The following is a 26506-nucleotide window of genomic DNA, read 5'->3' on the forward strand; positions in this document are numbered from 1 at the left end:
TTACCGATTGATTAATTTTCCATTATCAAGTTCCTTATTTCCCAATAATAATCCAATTTAACATCATTATTATCATCAATAAACCAATGGTTAATCTTGCGGTTGATTTTAGCTTCTTCTTTGGCGAACTTGTCTATCAATTTCTGACTTACGAGGGGTATCATTGCTCCATTATCGTTTGCTGATTGATGTTGCTGTTGTTGAGATAATGAAGATTGTGATCGTAGTAATGTAGACTTCGATCTCGTCATAGATGGATGTTGCTGTTGAGTGGGTATCGTGTTTGTAGATGAAGTAGTCCTTTGAGTAAATTGGCTCAATCCACGTCTTGAAATTGGTGATTGAAGAACGTAAACCGTATTCGTACTACCAAGTTTTGGTCTTGTTGGTGAATGCTGAACCATCTGTTGTTGATGCTGTTGTTGTTGTTGTTGGTTATGATGTTGACGAATAGTTTCCAAAGGCTCAATCAAATCCGGTATGTCATCAAAGATATACTCGTCATCTTGATCCAAATTGATCCATTTTAGGTTAACATTATCATACAACATGTTTCCATGTCTTTTCTTGCCTGGGAAATCATCATCATACTCATCGTCGTTTAAAGCATCGTAATTGGTATCTTTGTGAGCTGGTTTAATCTCATTCAAGGTGATCAATGATGGTTTATGTTCAAAACGAAGCAAATCTACTTCATTTCCTTCCCATCGGTTTTGTGCCTTGTTGAAAACCATTGACTTAGATCGTGGAATTATGTTGTAGGCTTCACCATTACTGTTTGTTCCTCCTTCATTCAAGTATCGTACATGGCCCATTTTCTTGTGTGGATGGTATCGGTGATTCTGGTGGTGATCACTGGTATGGATACCTTTAGTATTACCTCTCACATTGACTTTTGCGTTAGCTTTATCTTTATCTTTCCGTTCAGCGTATTTATCAAGTAATTGAATGCGTGATTCTGGATCCGGAATTTTGGGTTTGTTATAAAATGAAGGTATGCGATCAAGTTTGTTAATCACCCGATTGTTGAAATTGAAACCTTGTGGTTGTTGCTGGGGGTGCTGGTGCTCTTGTGGGGGTTCATGTAATGTATCACCGGTTAAATCCATTGTTGATTTGAATTTCTTGATTGTGTTTGTGTGATTTTTGGCTAATGATGGCATTGATTGTTTATTGATCAAAACGTGCTTTGGGACCGTACCCATGTTTAGACGCTGATGTTGTTGCTGTTGTTGCTGTTGTTGTTTAATCTTTTGAATACTCTCTTCGAAATCAACATCAAACCCATCTTCAAACTGATCATTATCATCTCTCGTAAAGTCATAATTTATCGTTTTGTCATTTTCTAAGTGATCCAACATGTTCAAATTAGTAGCGGTCAATTTATAACCTTCTCTTCCAACTCCTACTGCATCACGTAATTTTAAAGTTCGATTAGGATCCTCCTTGATCCCATGCTCGTGATTCTGCTTATACTCAAGTAATTCCTTTTGTTCTCTTTCTGCTTCCTTTTGTTGTGCCACTTTCTTGGCAATCAATCGCTGATTCATTTGTTGATATATGCTTTGATTCTTGCTAAAACATTCATCCCAGCCTTCAAATTCATCTTGTGAAAGCTCAGATGTTATATCGGTATCATTTTCTTCACTATATTCACTTAATGCATCCCTTGTTATTCGTTTAGCACTGCTGTTACTGTCTCTAGAGGCGTTGTTATTCTTACCTGTACTTGACTTGCTTGATTTTGTATGTTGTGGTGACGATGAGTTGAGTTCGTTCTTGGGAGTTAGTTGAAACAGGGGCAGGTTGTTAATGTGCAACTGATTTATCTTGAGAGTATCTACTCCATTAACATCGTTATTGTTGTTGTTATTACTACTATGTTGTTGTTGTTGTCTCAGTCTATTGGAACTAAAATCTATTGATTCAACATCACCAAATATTTCGTCTTCTTCTTGATTATCAGCAAACTTCTTTAGTAGATCTGCTTTAGCTTTGGATTGCTTCATTTGGTATGAGCTTCCACTGAATACACTGTTGCTATATTGCCTCTAGAGATCAACTGGATAAAAAGATTTGTTCAAAATCAATAGTTGTATGTACTGCATATAATAAAAATGTAAACATCAAAACAAAATAGAAAACTCCCTAGCCACTTTTACACGACTTCTTTTTACTTCCCTCCATTTGCAACAACCATTTTTGTCAACTTCTTTTGCAACTTCAACAATTGCGTTTTAAAAACTGGCGGGATAATAACAAGTACTACAAATATAGCCATGATCAAAATAAATAGGAAAAAATATCGAACAACTTGCCAGTTTTTTTTCCTCCTTTGTCTTTTTGAATTTATCGCCCTTTTGAATTGTCGACTTGGCTTTAACCAGAATAAAAGACTTGTATGTAGGGTATCAATATAAGGCACGAATAACAATGGAAACATAACTAAAAGTAATAGGTGTCCCAAAAAGAAATCAAATGTAAACTTGTTCAATTCTAACATTTTGATAATCAACTCACGCATGTTTTGAGTAATGATTCGGAACCCCAATCCACTACGGTACCATTTTCCTGACCACCATGCTTTATTAGTGACATTCTCACCTCGTTCTCGAGATACACATGTAACCAATATAAAACTGGATAATGCACGATGAAAGCTGAAAACAACCAACAAAGCGCTTATCAAATGAATAAAGCTAAATTCCTGCAAAAGAAATAAGAACTCTATATTGACTATGTGAACCAAAATGGACAAGAAATGAGCCAATGCTGCAAAGAATGACGGAATTCTCTTAACGCAGAGTCCAATTGCTGGTGCCATGGTTAATGACAATACCCAAATTAACATCAATACAACAATGTTTAACACATATGGCACAGATATGGCAATGGCGACTTTAATTAACGGATTAGCCAAATCCAACACAAACAACTTATCCGATGAGTGAAGAAACAAAAATGGAATTAAATACAAGATAAAGCTGATCAAGGGGGTGATCACTTCTCCTAAAAGCAAATTAAATGTGGTTGAGCTTCTCCCCAGTAAATGTCCTTCAAACTTTTCCCCAGTTAACCGCGATCTCTCATTTTGACAAAATTGGATCCATGAAGACTCCTTGGCTTTTGAATTACCTCTTGATAACCAACGTATAAAGTCTCTATAATCAAGAAAAAAATCAATAAAGCTGAACTGATGTGGGTTAAACATAAATGGAGCAAAACATAAGGCCAATACAGTAATGGCAAACCAAAGTAGGGCAATCCGCTTCACAGTCATCATTCCAAACACAATCACCATGAATATTTCGCTGCCACTATAAATTGACAAATTCGCATATCTTGTATACAATGTGGCAAATGAAATTCGGGAAATGGCAAAGTCCCTCCCCGTGGCTATATATTGTGCTTCTCCGAATACAAAATTATCACGTAATGCTCGAGAGTAAACCTGACAAAGAAAAACTTCAAAAAAGGGAGATAACGAAACAATGTGTAAAATGACCCGAAAAACAGATCGAACAAATCCCTTTTCAATTAGCTCTTGAATGATTAATGGAAGAAAAGATATGAAAAAGCACACAAATACCGAAAGGATAAATCGGTCAATCCAATTCAAGACCGGTAACAATGTATGACATCCAGCAACAGGATTGTTTTCATCACATTCAACTGTATTGTGATTTAAAGCACCTAAATTCATAACTAAAAACATGAATATCTTTACTGATAACATAATTGACAAGTTGTTTATGTGGAACCCCGGGTGGGCATAATAGAACGACAAGAATCTATCAATGGGTAATTTCGTGCCGAGGTAGAAGTATTCTCGTGACAAGAGTTGTTCACCCATTCCAGCACCAATCTTTTTCGTGAAGTTGACAATTGACTGAAATCCTAAATCACGTCCTTTTCCACATTGATAATAATCAAAATGTTTAATTCTACCCCCTCGACACATTGCTGTGATTCCAGCATAAATATCTTCATTCAAATGTAATCCACGTTGCGCTTTCGATATTCCTCCTCTTGTAGTCATAAATATCCCATTCAAGAAATCAGGGTGTCCGTAGTGTAATTTGGACCCAATTTCACCCATTGTTCTGGCAAACAAAGTACCAAACGTCTGTTCTTTGCCCGCGGAAATGTCACCTAGTATACCAATATTCTGAGAAAATATAAACTCTCTCGACCCAACAATTGCAACTGTTGGAGATATCTCCAACGTTGGTTCAGTTGCGTAACCATAAGATACATCAAGGTCCATCTCTTCAAATTCAGTCAATAATGACTTGATCTTCAAACATTCTTCTACATAATTATCTTGGTTGGAATCAATGACTTGAATATATTCACCTCGATAAAATATAAGGGCATTGTTTTGATTGTCAGATTTACCATCACCCAAAATTGGATTTCCGGATAATCGAATCTTGAATCGTTTGCGATAATGGCCATTATGATCCCTTTGAGATACATCCAACAAGGTTGAATAATAAGTTCCATTTTCCACTTCCAAAATTGCAATTTTAACATTGGGAAATGCACGAAACAACATATCAGCATCCTCAGCAGTTTCTGGGGTAAAACTTTGGAAATTTTGCATAGCCACAATCAAGCTAAATTTCCTATCAACAAACTCTTGCATCTCCCGTTCAATAAATAAATCACCTTCACTTTCAAACCCAATGTTTTCACTGCGGTACAAAATCTTCAAGGCGACTTCGTAATTCATGAATCCAGAAACTGTACGGTATAACGTTTGGCAACGTAATGCCGCCCATATTCTTGTTCTTAGAGTATTCTCTGGTGCGGAATCTTTAAAACCGATGCAGTAGTATGGCAAATCCTCATTTTCTTTAAACTTTTCATACTCATCTAAGTCATCATCATCATCATCAATTGATTGAATCATTTTACTGTCCTTGACAAACGATCTCCACTCATTGGGGTGAAGTTGCTTCAAGTACTCTAGTAACGTCAACTTGGAAAATGATTGTTCCTTAATTAAATCCTTCAACCCCAAAAGAATCTTTTCTGAGTAATGTGGTATAAGTACCGTGAATGCCGGCATTGACACCACCGGGAACGGGTCAGGAAGTGGGCTCGATAATGATTGGGCAAAAAATGTGATTCTTCTCTCCCACTCCTCCTCTATTTTGATATAAGCCAAAAGCTTGAACGTATTGTCATCTTCATTGGCAAAAAACAACGGTGGTTTGACATTTCCTTCTTCTTCTTCGCGTTGATAAATCAACTTCTTCACCTGTTCAACTGAAAGTATATGCTCCCTAAACATGGATATTACAATCCCATTCCATATTTGTGATATAACCAAAATCAAACTATTGGATGAGTCACCATGATAAAGCTTGGTCAAGATCCTATCAGGTAATCTAGAATATATATTTCTCCATGGTGTGAAAATCGATACCCCCAATGAAAAGGACAAACCAACCGAGAATATAACATTGCAAATAACGTACCAAAGGTATGTGTCAAGAAAGAATAGAATCAAATCGGTAAAATAAAACAAGCACAATGTAATTTTTGGTTGTGCTGAACAAAGGAAATGACTGTCATCACAATTCAATGTCAATGTAGATAGAATCTGAATTGGGTCCTTCAACGAAAGAATCAAAAAGAAGTATGACTCCGAATATTTAGCTGCAAACACAACAACCCATAATGAAATTGAAAATGCCCGATTTCTCAATGTTAATTTTGGAAATGAATTTGAAAAAATTGATCTAAAGCTACCAGGAGGTATGGTGGCCAAGTACACAAATGTTGAAATTGAAAATGTCAATAGTAACCCAGAAACTACATTACCCTTGTAGGAATATTGTGACCATGGAAGGAATATGAATATGACAACGATTGGTGCAATATTGAGAATCAACAAGATTGCACAAATAACAAACTTTTTGAAATTCATTCTATTGATGAATAGAAATTCAGAAATTGCTGCAAAAAGGGAAATCAACGCTGCCAAGGCACCACCAGCAGACACTATTGCCAATCTTACATGCACCAATGGTGTTTTTTCCAGTGTATAATCTGCTGTGTATAATGATGGGGAGTTGAATGACATAAAATACCAAAACACCGAAACATGAATAATCCATATTCGATTAAAATTATTCAACACATGAATCCATGTTCTTCTTTCTCTATAAGTTTTGGATAGTGACTTTTTCCAATCTATCAAATGGATCTCTTTGAATCTATCTTTTCTTTTAATTTTATAAACTCTAATTCCATTGTCTAGTCTAATTTTGTATAACCCTTGAGGACTCCAAAAATGTTGGTTAACATCGTCGTAACCAATGGTTTGTGAATGATCAACCTCTTTTCTGCTCCACCTATCCCCTACCAAATCATACTGCTGATCTCTTAAGAACTTGTACAACGGTGTAATTATTTTATCTAAAAAGTAAAACCTTTCAAGATCAGGCCCCACGTAATCTAATGCACACTGATATATAAAGCAAATACACTCTGGCATAAATCGAATATTATTTGCCTCTCCCCAAATTAACAAATACAAAGCAATTTGAAACACATAATCCTCTTCCCCAAACGCCCTTAATCTCTGCCTCCAGTCGTCGTTTTCCATAGGGACAAACTTATCTTTGGGAGTCCATGTTTCATCTTCATATGGGAATTGTGCAGCCATGTACCACTTCTTATAATTAGCAGAATCACCCCCAATATATTGTAAATGTAGCGACAACAATGCCTCTGAACAGTTCATCCTACTTGATCTAGAATCTAATTGTGTCATAAACAACTCATACATATTATGTGCATTATCCTCTTGAAAGCCAAACCTTCGACCTAGATTAGTAAAGATGGCCATGATTGTATCAGTAGACACGTTGGCACCATTGTCTTTACACCAAGCGTGGTAGGGACCATCATTATAGGCCATCGACAGAGGGGAGTCGGTCATGATGTTCAAATTAGAAAGAGAGTGAAGCTGCAAGGGAGGTGGAGAAATTAGGAAGGGGAAAGTAAAATTTTGCAACAAGAATAACAAAAAAACAAGAAGTGAAAAAATAATGCTCTCAGCAGGATTCGAACCTACGATCTCCTCATTACTAGTGAGGTGCCTTACCAACTTGGCCATAAGAGCAATTCTCTGAGGAAAAAAGTTTCTGTAGCTTCTGTGTAGCACTAAATTTATTATAAACCTTCTTGAAATCTACTCAATTCAACTCACCTTAAAGCTCAACAGGCTATTGCAGATAGCTTATACAATCTTACGTTGACATACTAAATTAAAGACGAACTATATGAACTTTGTCCTGGGTGTATCTACAGGAATTTTTTCAATGGTGACTTTTTTGGTGAAAATTGTTGCAAAAAGAATAACTTATACACCACGCCCTTCTAGTTTGCTAAGCATCAATAACTCCTAAAACAAGCTATAACTTAAAACTTATACGTCCCATTAACCAATGGTATCGATTATTGATCACCCTGTGCATCTATTAGAAGATAACCAAACATTAGCATCAACCAGTGGGCCAGCACGCTCTTGAGAAACTAGTTGATGATTGATTAAGCAAAATGCTCACATTTTGTGTCATTGTCTGCCACTGGATTGAGAAGAAGTATGGAGAGAAAGGGAAGAAAGTCAAACCCATTTCGAGATGTCGTAAATTTTATTTTGTCAAGAGTTTCAAAATTATCGAAATAGAGTTGAAGAATTGTTACGGCGATGATGAAATTAATTTTCCTGAAAGTTGGTAAATGTATACAGAAAGGATAGAATAGTGCTGTAACTGGGCAAGTCTGAATAATACAATGCTACATGTCATAGTTGGAAAAATCATTTTTTTTTCGCAGCCATAACTATCACTGCAAACTATTAGTGGAGACATATAGGTTACTACTACGTCAGACACCTAATCTAATAGAAATCAACAGATTAAGAGAGGTAATTGGCTTCAGAATACCCTCGTTTCTTGAGCTTTGCTTTTTAGCACTCTGTCCTAATAACTCTAACTTTATTGTTTAGTTCAACTATGTATGACGTAATCAAAAACAATAATGTGGTGTGAACAATAAAAATTGTATATTTCACAAGGATTGCATGAAGAAACCTATTTTTACCATTCCCGAGCAGCTATACAACTATATAAGTTTAGGGTTTTCACTTTATTTAAATGTGGACCATGGGAATGTGATTCCTTCAAATCCAGCCGCATATGCAAAAGTCATGTGAATATGTCACATATCTTAAAATTTTTGTTTTGTTTACCAATTGTCTTTTTGTGACCGAATTTCATGTTGCTCTACGAAACCAAAAAGTTTTTCCCGAGGAAAGTACTACAACTTCATAAAACGTATATAACTAAAAGCATTACTGTGCTCTTTTTAAAAGAGTCTTTACTGGCGTGCGAACAACTGGCAGACCACAGAAAACGATCCCATTACCAATTTATTCACAGCTGAGGGTACTACTTTGGGTCATTCAAGTCTTTCAATTTTGTGTAATCTGGATCCTTGTTTGGAATTTTCTACACCTAGACGCTCTACAGCAATTTTAATCTCATCTTCTAAACCACTTCTTTCTTATCCCCACTGAAGTACAGTCAAGTATGAGTTATTCCAACAACAAATATCCACCGCCTGAATATCCTCCTCCGGGCGGCCAACAATACGACAATGGCGGTAACAACAACTACAACAATCACGATGACACCTATTATGTGCAACCTGACTTGGAAAATGTAGACAATGAAAAGCCACAACCTTCACAAGACTTTGACCAGAGCTTCAAAATTGAAAAGCCACGATTGAACGATTGGCCATTCACCATTTTCTTTTTGCTAGTTGTTGCTGGATTCATTGCTGTTGCAGGTATAACTTTGAATGCGTTGAGGAAGACATATTCGGACCAAGGATCAGGAATTTATGGCTCATCCAACTCATTCACCGTTAATAGAAACACCGTTATTCTTTTTGCGTTTGTTATAGTCTTATCAATAGTCATGGCTGCATTGGGGCTTCTATTCATACGAGCATTTGCAAAACAGTTCATCTATGTTGCCTGTGTTTTGAATGTTGTACTATCTGTTGGGACTGCAATTTTCTACTTTGTTGAGCATTACTACAGTGCTGCAATTGTGTTTTTGATATTTGGATTGTTTGCCGCGTATTGCTACTGGAGATCGAGAAACAGAATTCCCCTCAGTGCAACCATTTTACGAATTGTCATTGACGTGATGAAACAATATCCGTCAACCTTGGTCACAGCATTTTTTGGACTCGTGATTAGCGCTGGATTTGGTATATTGTTTAGTGTTGTGATTGTGGCTACTTATGTCAAGTATAAGCCTAATGCTGACAATACGGCTTTTGAAGGTGGAGGAGGTTCATGTAGTCAAGGAAAATTAGTTGGTGTTCTTATATTTGTCTTCTTTGCTGGTTACTACATATCCGAGGTGATCAAGAACGTTATTCATGTTGTCATTTCTGGAATTTATGGAACATGGTACTACTTGTCCAATTCAGACCAAGGAGCTCCAAGACATCCAGCATTATCCTCGTTGAAGAGAGCTTTGACTTACTGTTTTGGATCAATCTGTTTTGGTTCATTGATTGTGGCTTTTATTCAATTGGTGAGACAATTGCTCAACATTGTGAGATCACAATTTGTTGATTCATTCGCTGGCCAATGTGCTTTAATTATCGTTGATTTCATAGTTGGTTTCATTGACTGGTTGGTCCAATACTTCAACAGATATGCATATTCATACGTTGCACTTTATGGAAAGCCATATATTCGCTCAGCAAAGGACACTTTTGATATGTTTAGATTCAAAGGTATGGACGCATTGGTGAATGACATGTTCATTAATGTGGCATTAAACTTTTACTCGTTATTTGTTGCTTATTTGTCGTCGTTGTTGGCATACCTTTACCTCAAATTTACTAAACCTGGGTACAATGATAATGGTAATTACTATGCCCCTATCGTGGCATTTACTTTTTTGATTTCCATGCAAATTGCTAGCATCACTTTGAGTGTTATTGGCTCAGGTGTCGCCACATTCTTTGTATGTTTGAGTAAGGATCCCGAAGTTTTGCAAATGCTGCAAAGAGACGAATTGTTTAACGAAATTCAAAGAAACTATCCACAAGTGTATGAAAAGATTAATACTAATCATTAGTAACGTGTATATTACTAAGTAGGAGAAATTAATTGTGAAGTGTATCACGAGGGCAGGGTAGTTTTCTTAGGTACTTTACTTTTCGCGATTTGTTCTCAATTTCGGTGACAAAAAATGTAATAGAACAGAGTCTAGACCACCAATACACATTACCTATGTTGACCCTTGCAATTGGCGACTTGTTCATCCCTGAAAGAGCTATAGATATCCCTCAGAAGTTCAAAAAGCTATTGGCTCCCAATCCACAAAGCATACCCACAAATAACAAAATCAATCGCGTTGTATGTTTGGGCAATATTCTTAATTCAACATCGACACTACAATTTCTAAACAATATTTCACCAAAGTTTGAGCTTGTGAAAGGTGAATACGATGATGCTAATATAATATTACACCAGTTGCAATTGATTGTGGATTCGCAGTCAAAGTCACCATCAAGAGGAGCCAATTTTGCTGTAAAAGTCCCCGTACATAGCCGATTCGTACATGACAATTTAAAAATTGGCTTCACTAGCGGGTCTCAGATTGTTCCACGAGGTGACCCATTGGCACTAAGTGCACTTGCAAGAGAGTTGGATGTGGATGTGTTGATATGGGGTGGAACACACAGAGTGGAGGCTTATACATTGGATGGTAAATTCTTTGTGAATCCAGGAAGCGCCACTGGTGCTTTCAGTTTTGATTGGCCTGAATTTGAAGAGCAAGAAGAGGAAGAAGAGGAAGAAGAGGAAGAAGAGGATGAAGAGAAGGTCCCTGAGGAGAATGTAGAGAATGCTACCAAAGATAATGAGGAAAGTAAAAGCGGGCACGAAGTAGAGACAACTACTACAAATGAGACCAATGAGACGAAGGAACCTACAAACTCAAAGGAAGAGGATAGAGAAGAACCAGAAAGTAGTAACGAACCTAAAGAAAGTAAAGAAGCAGGAGACACTGACACAGAAGCATTCAAGAAAACACTCTACGAAGTCACGGAGTTAAACACCAATATACCCTCATTCTGTATACTAGACACAAAGGGGTCCACCTGTATTCTTTACATCTACACATATTCCAACAACGAAGTCAAAGTCGATAAAGTTACATACAACAAAGAATAAAACATTTTATCTCAAGCCTGTACTGAACTATAATGTAATACAAACTCTTTTCTGATCTTTTCCCAATTATGTGGATCAAAGAATATGTAAACTCCCTTTTCCACATCTTGACCAATCAATACTGGTTCTACATTACTATCTTTTGTTAGCCAAACTTGAATGTCTTTATGATACCTCCAATTTCGAGCAACTAATTCCCTAGCAGCATATTCTTGCAACGTATCCCTAGGCTTCATATAAAATATATAAAACAATGTCTCATCAGTGAAATTTTGAATCTTGGAATCGCAAGTTGATGGATCTATTTGATGAGCTTTCAATTGAGAATTTTGTAGATGTAATGGGATTTGGAAAAATGGTTCAACTTCACTTCGAGATGTTTCCAGCCACGGACTTGCTAGGTTTTTCAATATATTCACATTGGGTGATAGATCTAATCCACATTTACTGATATCTTGACCAATTGCAAAACTTGTGAAATCCGTTTGCTCCATTCTTACCAATGATGATAAGCCTTGTAAACCATATTTAGCTAAATCATTGGTCTCATCATTTGACGGTAGAGTTGTTGTTTGACTAGATCCTATACTTGCACCTGTAGTAACCATATTGTCCTTGCTGTGTGGTTTTGTTGTTAATTTTGAGTGGTGATAATCCCAATTCACTCACCACGGAATCAATTTTTTTTTTTCTCTCAAAGTGCCTTACTATAGCGCAGCAATAGACATACTTTTCTCATTTACAAAGTCATCGTATAGAGCAACAAGATATACACTACTTTGAAATATGCCAGAGTCTAGAAGAAACATTCCCAATATCATTATTACTGGTACCCCAGGTTGTGGTAAATCATCGCATTCACAATCGCTAGTCGATCAGCTAAATAGAGGATTTGCCAAAGAGACAACCATAAAGTTTAAACATTTCGATGTAAGTGCCTTTGCAAAAGAAAAAGAATGTCTTGAATCATACGATAAGAAACTCGATACCCATGTTGTTGACGAGGATAAACTATTGGATGAATTAGAACCGGAACTAGAAAAAGGTGGTGCTATTGTAGATTGGCATTGTTGTGAAATATTTCCTGAACGATTGATTGATCTCGTTGTTGTATTACGAACAGACAATTCGAAACTACATGAAAGGTTAACAAAGAGAAATTATAAGGATAATAAAATTCAGGAGAATTTGGATTGCGAGATAATGGAAGTGATTTTGACTGAGGCAAGAGAGAGTTATATACCGGAGATTGTAATTGAATTGAGAAGTGATAAAGCTGAGGATTTGGATGAAAATGTCGATAGGATTAGCGCGTGGGTTGAAAATTGGATCAAAGATCATCCAAGAGGAGTCACTAATGAATTGCAGACGGTCGATGGCGAAGCTAACGATAGTGACGAAGATGACGAAGATGACGAAGATAACGAAGATGGTGAGTTAGTGACTAGTGGCGAAGATGAAGGTTCGTATATACCAGATAATGAAGAAGACTCAGATGATGCTCTTGCTAGCTACCATGAATCAGAGGATCCTGCTACAGTTGAAGAAGGGCTCACGGAACAACAAAAGTATGATCTTGAACAGAAAGAGCAAGATGATGTAGAAGTACTCAATGAAGAGGATGAAGAAACAAATGATACGGCGAACACCAAGAGGATGTTTCAGAGTAGGATATACGTTGATTATGTATTTTTTAGATGTTATTAAACTGCCTTGGAAATCACATCATTGCGTTGTAGACTCATTTCTTTTCAGATTGATTCTGCTCTTCAAACAAATGGACGAATTTTTGCACTTTGCCAACTTTGATAAATTTGAACTTTTTATTTTGCTTGATATATGACGGAACAGCAGCTGAATCCGAATTATAAGCAAATGGCAACCCATATTTGTCATCGGTATTGATCATTGACACAGAATGACTTGACGACATGCGTGATACTGCCCTCCTTTTAGTTGGTGATTGGAAGGAAGATTTACGGGAAAACTTCATTATTTCATCATCATCTTCAAACTCCTTTTTGGGAGACGATGACGAAAACCTATGCACTTGAAAGTCATCCGTATATTCCTTATCGGTTTCCTCGTATGAAACCTCAATCAAGTCGTCAAGGTGTATATGATCTTCTGGAGTTAAAGGTGAAAATTTTATAGGTTGTTTTAGTGTCTCATTGTGAAATAAAACTTGTTCCCCATCTACATTCAACTCCTTATCTTCATCATTGTGTCTTAGATTATTGATATTTTCAAGAAAAGTGTGTCTAAATTTTAAGCCCTTCTCTTCATCACTTATATCGCTAAATCTTCTTCGGAATTCATCGGTTAGTGTTTCATTCGAGACCAAAGGTTCAATATGAGCCCCTCCAATTTCATCTGCCAAGTACATCGCATCATCCTCGCTGCAATCTAGGGTAGAATCACTGACATCAGAGTGCGAACCATCATTTTTTGCTTTGTTTTGGCATTGATTTCGTAGAATCGTGAATGTTTCTTTGATGTATCGTTTGATTTCATTTACCAATTCACCTCTTGGATCACAAGACTGTAGTAGGAGGAAGTTCTCATCTTCTTCAAGTATAAAGTTTCCAAAATAATCAAACTCGGACACAATTAGCTTAAAAGTGACAACAAACACATCTTTTGTTCGAAGAACGTCGGGCTGGAGGTTATTTTGTTTCTGACTAGTTATTATATTGTAAAGATAACTTTGTCTCTGTGTGACATTTGAGTCACCACTTTTTTGAACCACCGAAATCAAGTTTCTTTGCAACAACGCAATCAAGTTAGCTGAACGTCGGCTAACTAACGCATTTAGTTCAATATTGACAGTTATTTCACTACATCCATTACCGCATTCCTCTGAGATTCTTTTCTGTCGAGATTTTGATATGGAATGAATTAAACTTGCAACTTTTCTCGGTATATCAGATGAATATATAAAGTTTGGTTTTATTTGATCATTACCAACCAAAGTATCCTGATCTGTTCGGTGAATGTTGATTTCTGACGGCCGACGATTGATTACTTTGTTCAAATTCATTTTTGATGTGTTTAACAAATATATGATATATGAGATTAGTTTCCTTTTTTGGGTGTTTACTTGGACACCTTCTTGAAAACACCGGCACAGTAGTATCGTTCGGAGTTGGTGTGAGGTGCTTGCTTTAAAAAAGTAGAGTGCTGGTATCAGTCAATGATTATAACTTTAGCTGTAGTAGTTTTGAATGCCCTCTGTAGCTTGATCTTGTGTGGTTTACTGTTGTCCTTTTGTTTACTTTTTGAATTTCGAACTGATGTAGACTTTGTGAAGTGTTTTTTTTTCCTTTCTTTTTTGTCAATCAACTCTGCTACATCCGTACTGCAATACATGACAGTGCTCTTTAAACATCATTATATTGAATAGTTTAGGCACTTGAGTCCTTGTTGAATAATCATTGAACTTCCCTTCATTAAGCAAACATCATATTCAACTTACGTAGCCACAAATGTCGTCTTATTATTTTGCTATGATTGGGACCCGCGATAATCCCTTGTACGAAGCTGAGTTTTCGTCATTCAAGAATGCTTCATCATTATCTGCTTCTCCCGGATCAACATCATCAGTCATTGCAGGCGCATCACAACAACTTCCAGGAAAATCTCAATTCACAGCTTCTACTAAAGAATTACTACCGTTTATTGCTAATGCTAGTCTTGATATCATTGAAGAACAAATGTGGTCAACACAGGTTTTGAATTTAGGTAAAATTGATCAATTTTATGGGATTAATATCAGTGCTTATTTAACTCAAGGAAGTATCAAATTTGTACTTTGTTATGATTCAAACAAGGATGAGAATAGTATACGACAGTTTTTCCAAGATGTTAATGAACTTTATGTCAAGATTTTAATGAACCCATTCTATAATGTTAATGATGCGATACTAGTTCCAGAATTTGATTACAAAGTAAAACTACTAGCTAAAAAGTATTTATAAACAAGAACATACATAAAGACTATATAATCTACGGTGGTATTGATTAAAGAGCTCTATTCAGTTTTCTCTTCTGGTGGGTTTTGCAATACCTTGTCAGTTTCGATCTTGTAATCACCATTACTTGTCTCAACAATGATACCTTGGTTCTTCAAGGTTTCAAACATATCTTGAGGAATCCAACCACCAGTAGCGCTGAATGGACTAGAGACAGTTTCCATTTGGTAATCACTCAAGTCCAGTTGGTGTTTATCCAAAAATTCTTCATCATACTTGATTGGAAATTCTGAATCATTTTTGTCTTGATTGACAAGTTCATTGGCAACATAGGCATCCCACATTGCTTGTAATTGGACAATTGAACCTTCAACATAAAGGTAATCCTTTGGTGTCTTCAAGTCGAGAGCTTGCAAGTAAGGTGATTTCAAAACTTTCAAATGTGGAGATGCAACTGCAATCAAGTCATGTCTATGTTTATTTAACTCGACTTCCCAAAGTCTCTCATTTCTTGTCTTGTAGTACATAAATTCATATTGTTGCTTTTCGGCAGGATCCATCTCGGCAAATCCGGGAATGTCTTCTTCTAAGTTGTATACTTTGGTTCCATGGTAAGAAACAAAATTCGGGTAACTTGTCAATATGAATGGCTTGATTGTGGTATTTTCAAAGTCAATAAAATAGTTGCCTTTTTTTGATTCGATTACATTCAATGGATCCAAGTCCGGTACATACAATTTAGGTTCGAATAATTTTTCAACATTCATTATAGATTTTGATTGAGGGTTCAACAACTTAGGAGTAATTGTCTTCAAATGTTCAAAAGTTTTGATTTGATCTTGTAAGAGTTGCTTATCGGAAACATCACCTGCATCAGCATCAACAATGGCGAGTTTATTCTTGACGTTTTCCAACTCAATATCAGCCACTGACTCCATAACTTGTAATGGATTAGAAGCATCCCAAGGTCCATTGTATTGATCGATGGTCTTTTGTGACAACTTGTTCTTATCCTTGGTAAATTGTTTCTCAACACTTGGTCCAATTCTCCACCTCTTTAATAACTTTTCATCTTTTTCCTCATTGTATGGTTCTTGAGATTGTAGTGTTGGTGCAACGTCATTGTAAAAGTACAATGAACCGAATTTGTTGAATGTCACCTCAAGTATATCATCTTGAAACTTGGCAATTGGGTCAATTACTTGTTTCAATTTTTCTTCCGTCTCTTTTGAATCTGGGTCTAAAGGGTGCCATTTTTTCATTAATAAATCACCTTCAACGAATTCTTGCAAGATGAATGGAGACCCAACGTCATTCTTAAAATCCACACCATACGAGACGACTTTTGGAACATTCAAGTTCAACTTCAAATCCAAGAAGTCCAAAGTGGCAACTTCACTCTTAATCTTGGAAGCAATTGCCGCATCAGAATCGATCTTGTAAGGAATTCTCAATACTAACTCCTTACCAGTTGACAATGTCACTTTATATATTCTATGATGTTTTCCCTCGTGGATGGAAGCAATTGATTTAACAATGAGCTTGTCAGATTTAGGACCAATTAAATCATCAGTCAAGTTATTCTGCAATACAAATGACCCTTTATTTTCCTTTGGTGCAGTCAACTCACTCGAATCACCTCTCAATTTATTCAAATCTTGAAGAGTAGTTGTCAACCCTTCAATCGAAAATACAGTTTCACGTTGCTTTTTCATTAACTTGTCATCTTTTAACCATGAACCCCAACTATATTGGAAAAATGGTGTTCTTTTAGGATCTTTGGAGTCGGACAATTTGGTGAAAACTTCTGTTGCTCCATTGTCATTGGAGGAAGCAGTAGCAAATTTTCTCGACACCGTTGTAATTCGGGAAATGCCGGCAGCATTCTGGGAAATTGATGCTCCTCTTAAACTGTTTCTTGCAATTCTAGATAGCATGTCGTAGAGGGTAATGAAGCAGAAAGAGAAAGAATCGGCAAATGACGAAAAGTGGAAAAAGGATTTAGAAAATTTAAAAGTAGTCACGTGAACAGGATGAGTTACCAAGACTACATACATCATAGTTTGTCCCTTTAATATTACATCTAACATATTTAAAACCACACCAAAATGTATAATACAGCTTAGCTTACGTCCATTTCAACTCTCAAATCCATACATGTATTGACTGTCGATGCAAAGATCCACGGAATGGACGTTTAATATCTCATGATAAGAGCTTGATGCTCCTAAAAGTTCTTTTGACAAATTGTCCATATCACTGGTATGACCATCAGTTAAAGTTATCTCCAACAACTTGTTTTCAATTTTCTTGAAAACTTCGGCACATTTTTTAGCTACAACCCAATCACTTCCAAACGCCTGGAAGATCTCTATGCAATAACATATTTCCGTTTTCGACTCCATTAAATCAATTGCCCATTTACATAAGCAGTACAAGATTGTAGTGCACACCATGAGAAATCGGTATAGCGTGGTCCAATTTAGCGGGAGGGACTTCGACTTGAATAATTTATAAGTCGATGATAATGTCTGCAAACATGCTTTACCCAAGGTATCAAGCTTATCCTGCAGTGGTTGTGGGTTCAAGTATGAAGGACGGTAAAGAAGAATAAGTAAATGATTGTATCTAGCAGTAAACCACGGTATCAGCGCTCTAAATGCTAATGATTGCTTCGGTCTAGTTGTAGTATGTTCCAACTCATTTGCCTTACTGTGCCATTCCTCAATTTCATTGCGTAGTTCTTGCAAGACTTGCTCGCGTAATTCTTCTTCGGGTTGATTCTTATTTTGAAATTGTTTATGTACATTCACCGAATGAACTCTTCGCAAAATTTGTCCTTCAATTTGTCTTAAATGGATCACTAATCGGTAAGTTGTAATATCATCCAATTCTTCATCGTCTAGAATCTGAGGTAATGGAACGTTAATATCATCATCATGAAGTGCCACTGGCCTACCTAACGTGACCGAAGTCAATCGATCAATTGTATAAACTGACCACAAAAGTCTTGTTCTCATTTCGATTTGTCGGGCAGTCAATCGTTCTGATTCTTGTTTTGAAACAGCTTGATTCAATCCCAAATGGATAGCCATTCTTGCCAATTTTCCAGCAATTTCCCATACAATAAACTCAGCCGGGTTGAAAAATGAATACAATGCTAGTAACATTAGATTCTTCATACTGACAATATCATTCTTGGAAATGTTATTGTGTACACTTGCTAACGCCATAGAGACAAAGTATTCCGAAATGCGCTTCTCCCTGCCGATGATACCTGATCTTTCCAAATGCGTACCACCAATTGCCAACACCATATACAATTCATATTGGTCTTCAAACTCTTCCAACGACACACAGTCACCGTCATCTTTAAACATTTGATTAAACTTGATGAGAAATTCGTTTTTGTTGATCACAGGACATATTCTGTACGTGTGCATGAAAAATGCATTCATGATTCGTGTAAGCAAGACTTTGTCAATTATGGGTGGTATTATACTGACATTGGAGTTTGTCTTGATTCCTACTGCACCGTATAATACCTTGGAAATCTGCTTTGGATATGCATCAAAGCTTGGAGCTCGAGCATCGATTGGGTTTAGAGTGGTAGGTGGAGTTGAAATTGTGGAGAATGATTGCGGGCCGTGCTCGTTGTTAAGGTCCTGCGAAGGGATTTCCCTTTGCAGTTGTTCTTCTGGTTGATGATGATGATGTTGTTGTCCATTAGCTGGTGTCATGGATCTCAAATCTGAATGATTATGCTCGATATTCGCATATGGCACGCTGTAGTTTGTGTGGAGTTGAGGGTGAAATAATCTCGCTGGTTGCGTCTGCATTTGGTCCAGTTGTTGAGTAAGATACGACAGGCTGTCCAGTATTGCTGGACTCAAATGCTCAATAGCATGGTGTGGCACGCTTGGACTCGACGGATTGAGTATGTCATGTGGGGTCGTTGGTCCTTCCAGTTTAAGTTTCAATTTATCCTTCTTTGTCACTCTTTGTTTTCTGGGGACATACTGACATTTCTCACCTGCTTTATCACAATTTGAACACTCTGGTTTAGCCTTGTTACATTTCTTCTTTAGTTTTCTGCATCTCAAACAACTTGTTACCTTTGCGACTGGTTCGTGACTAATTTGTTCAATTTGATGATGGCTAAAGTTGTTCCCATTTCCATCTGTAACTGGAAATTTTTTAACTCTAAATTTTGTTACAGAAGAGTCTGGTGACAGCATTATAAAACTGTTCGTGATGGTATTGCTCTTCTGTTTTAGTTATTGTTGCGTCGCCCAGGTTTAGTGATTTCGATTCGCTTGCAAGAAAATCATGTAAGTTTTGGCTTTTGTGGTTCGCTTGAAAATATTTTATTTTTCTTCTCCGTAAACCTCCCAAAGCTCCTCAGATTTGTGCCGCTGCGGGCCGGATTCTCATGGCGCCACAACGGATAAGAAAAGTCCAGAATATATAAATAATATACATTTTCTCCCAAACAAAACAACACCCAAAGTCACCAAAAGAGACAACAAATCTTCAAAAATGACAAAAATTCAACCGTTATTCAATAGAATTGCTATAATCGGAGGAGGCCCAGCTGGCCTTGCTGCCGCTAAAGCACTTGCTTTGGAACCAGTTGATTTCGCAGCGATTGATGTATTCGAAAGAAGAGATCACTTGGGTGGTTTGTGGTATCACAATGGTAACAAGTCTTTAATTCATCCTCATGTTCCAAGTGTTGATCCATCTGTCGGTGAGATTGCTGATAAGAATGCCAGTGCACCTGACTTGTATTTTTCAGCAATTTACAAGTTTATGGAAACAAACATTAGTCACTGGTTGATGCTGTATCGTGATGTTTCGTTCCCTTCAGGGACGTTCACTTTCCCAGAAAGGAAAAAGGTGTTGAAGTATATCCAAGAGTACATCGGTACCATACCTCATGAAAAGGTAAACACTCGGATAAACTCCAATGTGACGCGTGTTGAAAAAGTGGGTCACGTGTGGGAGATTGATGTGGAAAATGATGACGAAACTGTGTCGTGTTTAGAGTATGACGCTGTGATTATTTCCAATGGTCATTTCAATAAACCATTTATTCCCGATGTGGAAGGTTTGTCTGAGTGGAATGAAAATATTCCAAATTCCATCCTCCATTCGAAGTATTTTGAATCACCGAATACTTATAGAGGGAAAAGGGTGTTAGTAATTGGCAACGCAGCCAGTGGTGTTGACATATCAACTCAAATCAGCACAGTTGCGGAACAGGTTTATGTTTCAGTTAGAGATTTGGATAAAATCGGTTTTCAAAATGATTTGATTGAGTACCTTGGTTTAATTGAGAAATATGACTGGAAGAATAGATCAGTCGTTACTGAGTCGGGTCATAAATATACCAATATTGACGTTGTTATTTTCTGCACTGGTTATTTCTACAGTATGCCGTTTTTGCGCAATGATGTGATTAGAGAAGGATCTCAGGTGTATGATATATACAAACAGATCTTCAATATTTACGATCCATCACTCACCTTTGTTTGCTTATTGAAGAATATCATTCCTATGCCCTTGTCTGAATCACAATCCGCATTGATTGCCAGATATTACAGTGGGCGATATGAACTCCCAAATCAAGAAGAGAGACAAAAATCATACGAAAAGGATTTGGCTGAAAAGGGAACAGGGTCAAAATTTCACGTTTATGGATACCCTCAGGATGTAGAGTATTATCGACACTTACAAGAATTAATTGATAAACAGGGATTAAGAACTCCTGGGTTGGTTGCACCAATTTGGGATGAACAATTAGCCCATGAACGTCTGATCTCTGCAGAATTAAAGAATAAAAGGCTACAGCAACTTGTTGAGCATGTGAAAAAGTTAAGATCCGAAGGAAGGGACTTTGAATTGCTACAATGAGTGAACTGTTGAAACTTGAGCGCATTTGGTAGCGAGACTTGTGACATTTGCAACACTCTATTTTGTGTGTGATCTTTGTCAGTTTTTGTTATCCAAGTTTTTTACAACCAATATTGAACACATGGTTCAAAAGACCACACCATGCAAGCACAACTATTGAGGCAAAGCGTCACCAATCAACAATCGCAATTGTTAATTCATGAGTTGATTAGTGTTTCCATATATTGCGTTACTTTTTTGCGAGACGTGTTTGAGGAGAGCAACTATATTGACACAAAGTATTACAACGAGAGGTACCCACGGCCTGATGCCAATTACATCAGAACAAAGAGATTAAGACGAGGAGTTACAAAGTTTGCTGATCTGATTATCAAATGTGTTGATGAAGGTATTAAAGATTCAATTGAAAAAGGGTATTTGAAAGCGGTGCTGTTTGCAATCCAGTTACCCAACAATAGCGAACATACAGTATGTGAAAACTATTTGTTTGGGATAAATTACTTGACAAATCAGGTCCTGTTGTCGGTTAACAATAAGGAGACAGAATTAGAAGTCATTGAGTATGACCAGATTATCAGTCAAATCCAAGGTATGATAAGAAGGTTGATTGTCATGACACAATCGTTTGATATGTTACCTCGGGAAAAGACCGTATTGATCAAATTACTTTTTAATGATTCGTGTCCGAAGGAATATCAACCACCTTACTTTGAAGATGCTACGGACTCACCTCCAATTACAATTAAAGTTGACAAACAATCTGGAATAAACGATCTAGGCTCTGTTAATACAGGTCGTAATCAGGTCAGGTTGAGCGTATTGGTTGCAGATAAGAATGGCGTGAACTCAACAAATGTCGATCCCTTTGATGTATTCACCGATTCTGATGAGTCCATAGGTGATGTTCCGGCATCTTCTTTACATTTAGATAGTTTTTTAAACACAGAGAAGAATGAAACAGCTGCTCCTACTCAATCTGTGTCGCATATATCTCCAAATTGTCAAAAGTGTCGTACTAAACTCAATCTTGTTGAATATGGATATGACAAACCATTAAAAAGACCAATCACTTGCACAAAATGTATGTTTGGTTCAGATATAGATCAAGATCTCATCATATTGCAAAAAATTAGACTTTTATGGGATTATCTTTGTCGTCATGAATTTCCAAGTATTACCCAGTTGTTGGCGTTGACAAGTTTGACTTTGAGTGATGCTAATATCCTTAAAGGTATTTTCAACAATTTGTTTCAGGAAAATGTTCTCATTGTTAGTAAAGAAGGCCAATTTGAATCTGGTACTATCGATTATCGTATTGGATCAGGCGAGTTTCTTCCTATAGTTGATGGGATTATTGACAATTATGGTACTCCCTTGGTCAAAAATAGGCGTTATTTTGTTATATTTGTTCCTGTTTTACGTGACGAATTCCCATACTTGTCATATGATGAATCAGTGGTTGATTTGTATTTCCCCAACATACAATTGCCAAGGATCAACTTTGTCAAACTTAATTTGAGAAAATTTAAAGCAAGGTCCTTACAAAAGGAAACTCAATTTAGTGCCAGAGTTGTACGTACAGTGATTCCAGATTCTCAAGCATCTCCAGGAATAGTAAAGAAATATGGTGGGTATAAAGTTCCTCGTATTGTAAATGAGGAAACTGCCGATGAAAGTAAAGATGCAATTGATATTGATGCTTCGTCTATTGGGTATGTCATACAAGAGCAACATGGTTCCAATATAGCAGAAGCAACAAAGCAAATTAAAGATTTGTCATTTGCTGATTCAATTGAATACTTATCGCAAGAGCCATTGTCTATGAAAATGGAGGATGTGTCACCATCACAGATGAAAAGAAGGGCTGAACAACTACCACAACAAGCACAAAAGAAAAGAAAGGTTAGTGTAAACAAGGTGTAGATCAATGTATTGTGTATGTGTCATAAATCAATGTGTGTATGTTTAATTAATCCTCGGGTAAAATTAATATTGCAGCTTTTGTGATGTATTAACTTGCGCATTTGCGCTAGTCGAATACAGTGGTTATATACACAAAAGGTGACACATCTTCGTGAAGAGAAGAAATTTTGAGTGAAGAGCATTCCAAAATTGTGGACATTTGCCCACCTTGGTAGCGGTTCTATCTTTTTTACGGTGGGTGGCGTGACATCTTTTCAATCAACTGATGAGCTCTATCTGCCAGTTCTTATTTTGCGCTTTTCGGTTCGTCAACATTTTTAAATTTTTATTCTTATTTTATTTTTTTGCCTTATTCACTTGTCTGTGCAGAAAAGTTTTCTTATTTCTCTCCATGAGTCGTGTGCCAGGGAGAAAAATAAATGGCATTGTTCGTAAGTTTGTTTTAAATTGGCAAGTATTACGAACAAACGAGCAAATATATAATATATGCGTAGTCTAAAATTCAATTTCAGTGACATTACGCCTCAGTGGAGTACCTTCAATATTGGATACACGGGACAACGCATATAACGCTCTATAGAATCTACGAAAGATTTACGAAAACTCCAGGATGCGTGTTACAAATACGGATATATTTTGTGATGACTAAGTTTACGGGATGTTTTCTCTGTTGGTTTCCAATAATAGAATATCCGATCGGGAAAATGACAACCTCAATATCAAATAGAAAAGAGAACAATAGTAAGAGAGAAAAAGAATTTCTTTTTTTTCTTTATTTTTAGAATTGAATTTTAGTTTTTCCATTCTCTCGTTTACTTTGAACAACAGAGAACAACCGTAGTAGAAAAAAGAGAAAAAAAGAAAATATTACATAAATCGTAATTGATCATTAATTGGGTAATTTATATAATCTATGGATTTTGTCTTTTTAGGAAAGAAAAATTTTAGAGACAACAGCCAAAGAACATCAACTAAAACACACAGATATATACACATACACGTCTACTATTCGTTGAGGTAGTTTCTTTACCTTCTGGTCCTACATTTTCACTCATAGCCCCTTTCCTTACTAATTTATCTGTGAGAATGACAAAATCACCTGCAACAGTAAAGAGAAAGAGACACACCAATTCTAAATTGGGATGTGCTAACTGCAAACGGAAAAAGATTAGATGTGATGAGAGTTTGCCACTGTGTAAAAACTGTTTAAAAGGAAAGAAAGATACGTGTTCATACTTGTCTTTATCCCAAGATGAAGTTGAAAAGATTAAATTGACTCACTCGTTGAGAAATAGTCAAAACAAATTGTTGAATTCAAATTATCGATTACCTGCAACAAATGTTCTAACAATGTCGAGTAACGAGAGCTTGGAATCTTCCAATAGTCAAAAGAAGTTTCATGCTGTCAGGTATGCATCTTCAAGAGGTAGTGTATTGGAATTTAAATTCGAACTTGCTGATTTGCCTGTCCTTATACCTCCAATCACATATCCTCCTTTGCAGTACAATAACCTTTCTATGCAAGATTTCACCAATGAATTCAAGGTTATTAACGACTTTGATAGTGATGACTATACTACTGGGTCACCGAGTGAGTTATCAAAGAAAAACATCTTACCAAATGGCTTTGAGCACCAAATTACCTTTAATGTCATTAACCCAAGAGCATTCAAACGTGTCAACTCAGCTCATGCAGTCACTACAACGCCAGTCGTTTCCGATTACAGTCTTCACTTGTTTATCGGTAAAAATACCTTGCTAGATTATATGAGCGATTTATTTCTGGAAAATGTTTCTGATCTGGGGTTGAGTTTGGCAGTGCATACTTTGGGTGAAGCTATACACTTGAACCACTTGAAGTCAAAACCTAGCTTTTTGAAAGAGGATGCTGATAAGCAACTTACTGAACGTCTTGATAATCGAGTTAAAAACTCATTTAACAAGTGTTGTGATATGTTGCAAGCCAAAGTGGAAACAATACAACAGAAAAAGTGTATAAATTACAATTCCAACGAAGCAGGTAATGATTTAGAATTGGCAGCCTATACAGGTAACTTTCTCACTTTTACTTCAGTCATACTGAAACTTGGAGTTAAAACACATTTTAAAACTTTGAAATTACCATTACTTGCTTACAATACTTATGCTAGATTACAAGAAATAATACCAAGCAAAACATTATCAGTTGTTTCTTTATTGAAGAAAAATCTACAGTATAATGTCATTAGTGTTAATGTCCCATCATACAACCCCCAATTTTTATTTGAAATTGAATCCAATTTGAGAAGTCTTGAATTTATTTTCACTGCTGAGTCTCTATTTAAAGATAAAGTTGATTCCTCAATTCGTTTTGAATTTGAAACTTTAAAAGCACAATACTCATCACTAATGAAATTTCTCAAGGACAAAGTATTAAATATTGTATTTGCATTACGTGACGAAAGTAGTGTTTCAGTATACCCCGTTGATGCTATATATGATGTATTGCAGACCTGGCATGCCATGTGTCCACCAGAAGCTTTAGTAAACAAGCCCGGAATTAATTCAACATTCTACGATGAATCGGTGTTTTTAAAAGATTTGTCAAGTACATTGTACACTTATTATAGTGCAATCGCAGCTGCTTTAGATGCAGTATTCCCTGCATGCAAGTATCTTTTCAGTTTGAGTTTTATACTTCCTGTCAGTCAATGTTATAGCGATAAGGAAACACTAACGGTATCAAAGTATAACCCGTACACCAGATCCTTTTTCAGCCATAAGATTGACGTGTTACTACAACGTCATATTATTTATGCATCAAGATTATATGCTTTCTTCAAGAGGAGGTTTGTATTTTATCACAACAATATCAAATGGTCGAATTACTATGATAACGTAACATTAAATGACAATAGGTTAAAGAGTAGAAAGTTATACAATGCTACCGAAGTAGCAATCAAGAGTTTCAACACTACCTTGATACGACCAGAACATTACCCAATTAGAGATAAATCAGTCAATCTTTCCAATGGCGTCAATAACTACATCAGTTTTACTCGTGAAGATGATCCACTAGTGAAGAACTTGTATGCTAGGAATATTGAAACGTTGAACATTTTCGATGAGATGTCAATTTTGCAATTTGATTATGAAAGTATGTTGTTACTTAAGGATTATCGATCATTTGATGATGAGAGTGAAGTTAGTCGAGAAGTTTTGAGTGTAAAGGATATTCGTGATCATTACGAAGATAGGATTGCTATATTAAGTGAAGTGAGTAGGAGTTGGTAGAGTAAAATTTTAATAGCATGTATTTAATTCGTGTGATAGATGTATTTGTATTGCGAATTCAATGCGGTAGCGTTGGCAGTGTATTTTTTCTTCAAAGAAAACCTCAAGCAAAATCTCATCTCCGGCAACAGTTGCAACC

The 26506-nt window shown here is 36.5% G+C and overlaps 13 protein-coding genes and 1 non-coding gene across 14 annotated transcripts; 7 read left to right on the forward strand and 7 right to left on the reverse strand. All coding sequences in view use genetic code 12, as the record gives it.

Moving 5' to 3' along the window:
* Positions 1–11: 11 nt before the first annotated feature.
* Positions 12–2009, reverse strand: CORT_0B10760 (hypothetical protein; the record flags this gene model as incomplete). Its single annotated transcript, XM_003868164.1, has 1 exon — positions 12–2009. One exon carries the CDS (start codon positions 2007–2009, stop codon positions 12–14), a length of 1998 nt encoding a protein of 665 aa, XP_003868212.1.
* A 164-nt stretch (positions 2010–2173) lies between these two features.
* CORT_0B10770 (Gsl1 Beta-1,3-glucan synthase subunit) lies at positions 2174–6934 on the reverse strand (the record flags this gene model as incomplete). Its single annotated transcript, XM_003868165.1, has 1 exon — positions 2174–6934. One exon carries the CDS (start codon positions 6932–6934, stop codon positions 2174–2176), a length of 4761 nt encoding a protein of 1586 aa, XP_003868213.1.
* Positions 6935–7065: 131 nt separating this feature from the next.
* CORT_0_Thr(AGT)_33 lies at positions 7066–7138 on the reverse strand. The gene has a single exon. It is a non-coding gene (tRNA).
* A 1471-nt stretch (positions 7139–8609) lies between these two features.
* Positions 8610–10184, forward strand: CORT_0B10780 (hypothetical protein; the record flags this gene model as incomplete). The annotated part of the gene is made up of 1 exon (XM_003868166.1): positions 8610–10184. One exon carries the CDS (start codon positions 8610–8612, stop codon positions 10182–10184), a length of 1575 nt encoding a protein of 524 aa, XP_003868214.1.
* Positions 10185–10339: 155 nt separating this feature from the next.
* On the forward strand, positions 10340–11284 carry CORT_0B10790 (Vps29 protein; the record flags this gene model as incomplete). Its single annotated transcript, XM_003868167.1, has 1 exon — positions 10340–11284. One exon carries the CDS (start codon positions 10340–10342, stop codon positions 11282–11284), a length of 945 nt encoding a protein of 314 aa, XP_003868215.1.
* An 11-nt stretch (positions 11285–11295) lies between these two features.
* Positions 11296–11892, reverse strand: CORT_0B10800 (hypothetical protein; the record flags this gene model as incomplete). Its single annotated transcript, XM_003868168.1, has 1 exon — positions 11296–11892. One exon carries the CDS (start codon positions 11890–11892, stop codon positions 11296–11298), a length of 597 nt encoding a protein of 198 aa, XP_003868216.1.
* A 178-nt stretch (positions 11893–12070) lies between these two features.
* CORT_0B10810 (Hbr1 protein) lies at positions 12071–12991 on the forward strand (the record flags this gene model as incomplete). Its single annotated transcript, XM_003868169.1, has 1 exon — positions 12071–12991. The coding sequence occupies one exon, from the start codon at positions 12071–12073 to the stop codon at positions 12989–12991; it is 921 nt and encodes a 306-aa protein (XP_003868217.1).
* A 34-nt stretch (positions 12992–13025) lies between these two features.
* Positions 13026–14324, reverse strand: CORT_0B10820 (Cta9 protein; the record flags this gene model as incomplete). Its single annotated transcript, XM_003868170.1, has 1 exon — positions 13026–14324. One exon carries the CDS (start codon positions 14322–14324, stop codon positions 13026–13028), a length of 1299 nt encoding a protein of 432 aa, XP_003868218.1.
* Positions 14325–14769: 445 nt separating this feature from the next.
* On the forward strand, positions 14770–15261 carry CORT_0B10830 (Trs20 protein; the record flags this gene model as incomplete). Its single annotated transcript, XM_003868171.1, has 1 exon — positions 14770–15261. The coding sequence occupies one exon, from the start codon at positions 14770–14772 to the stop codon at positions 15259–15261; it is 492 nt and encodes a 163-aa protein (XP_003868219.1).
* A 53-nt stretch (positions 15262–15314) lies between these two features.
* Positions 15315–17345, reverse strand: CORT_0B10840 (Aim9 protein; the record flags this gene model as incomplete). The annotated part of the gene is made up of 1 exon (XM_003868172.1): positions 15315–17345. The coding sequence occupies one exon, from the start codon at positions 17343–17345 to the stop codon at positions 15315–15317; it is 2031 nt and encodes a 676-aa protein (XP_003868220.1).
* A 48-nt stretch (positions 17346–17393) lies between these two features.
* Positions 17394–19493, reverse strand: CORT_0B10850 (Stb5 transcription factor; the record flags this gene model as incomplete). Its single annotated transcript, XM_003868173.1, has 1 exon — positions 17394–19493. The coding sequence occupies one exon, from the start codon at positions 19491–19493 to the stop codon at positions 17394–17396; it is 2100 nt and encodes a 699-aa protein (XP_003868221.1).
* A 301-nt stretch (positions 19494–19794) lies between these two features.
* CORT_0B10860 (Fmo1 protein) lies at positions 19795–21171 on the forward strand (the record flags this gene model as incomplete). Its single annotated transcript, XM_003868174.1, has 1 exon — positions 19795–21171. The coding sequence occupies one exon, from the start codon at positions 19795–19797 to the stop codon at positions 21169–21171; it is 1377 nt and encodes a 458-aa protein (XP_003868222.1).
* A 141-nt stretch (positions 21172–21312) lies between these two features.
* Positions 21313–23094, forward strand: CORT_0B10870 (Hop1 protein; the record flags this gene model as incomplete). Its single annotated transcript, XM_003868175.1, has 1 exon — positions 21313–23094. The coding sequence occupies one exon, from the start codon at positions 21313–21315 to the stop codon at positions 23092–23094; it is 1782 nt and encodes a 593-aa protein (XP_003868223.1).
* A 1086-nt stretch (positions 23095–24180) lies between these two features.
* Positions 24181–26367, forward strand: CORT_0B10880 (Zcf17 transcription factor; the record flags this gene model as incomplete). Its single annotated transcript, XM_003868176.1, has 1 exon — positions 24181–26367. The coding sequence occupies one exon, from the start codon at positions 24181–24183 to the stop codon at positions 26365–26367; it is 2187 nt and encodes a 728-aa protein (XP_003868224.1).
* Between the last annotated feature and the right edge of the window lie 139 nt (positions 26368–26506).

This window comes from Candida orthopsilosis, assembly GCF_000315875.1.
Source record: "Candida orthopsilosis Co 90-125, chromosome 2 draft sequence".
Classification (NCBI taxonomy): domain Eukaryota; kingdom Fungi; phylum Ascomycota; class Pichiomycetes; order Serinales; family Debaryomycetaceae; genus Lodderomyces; species Lodderomyces orthopsilosis.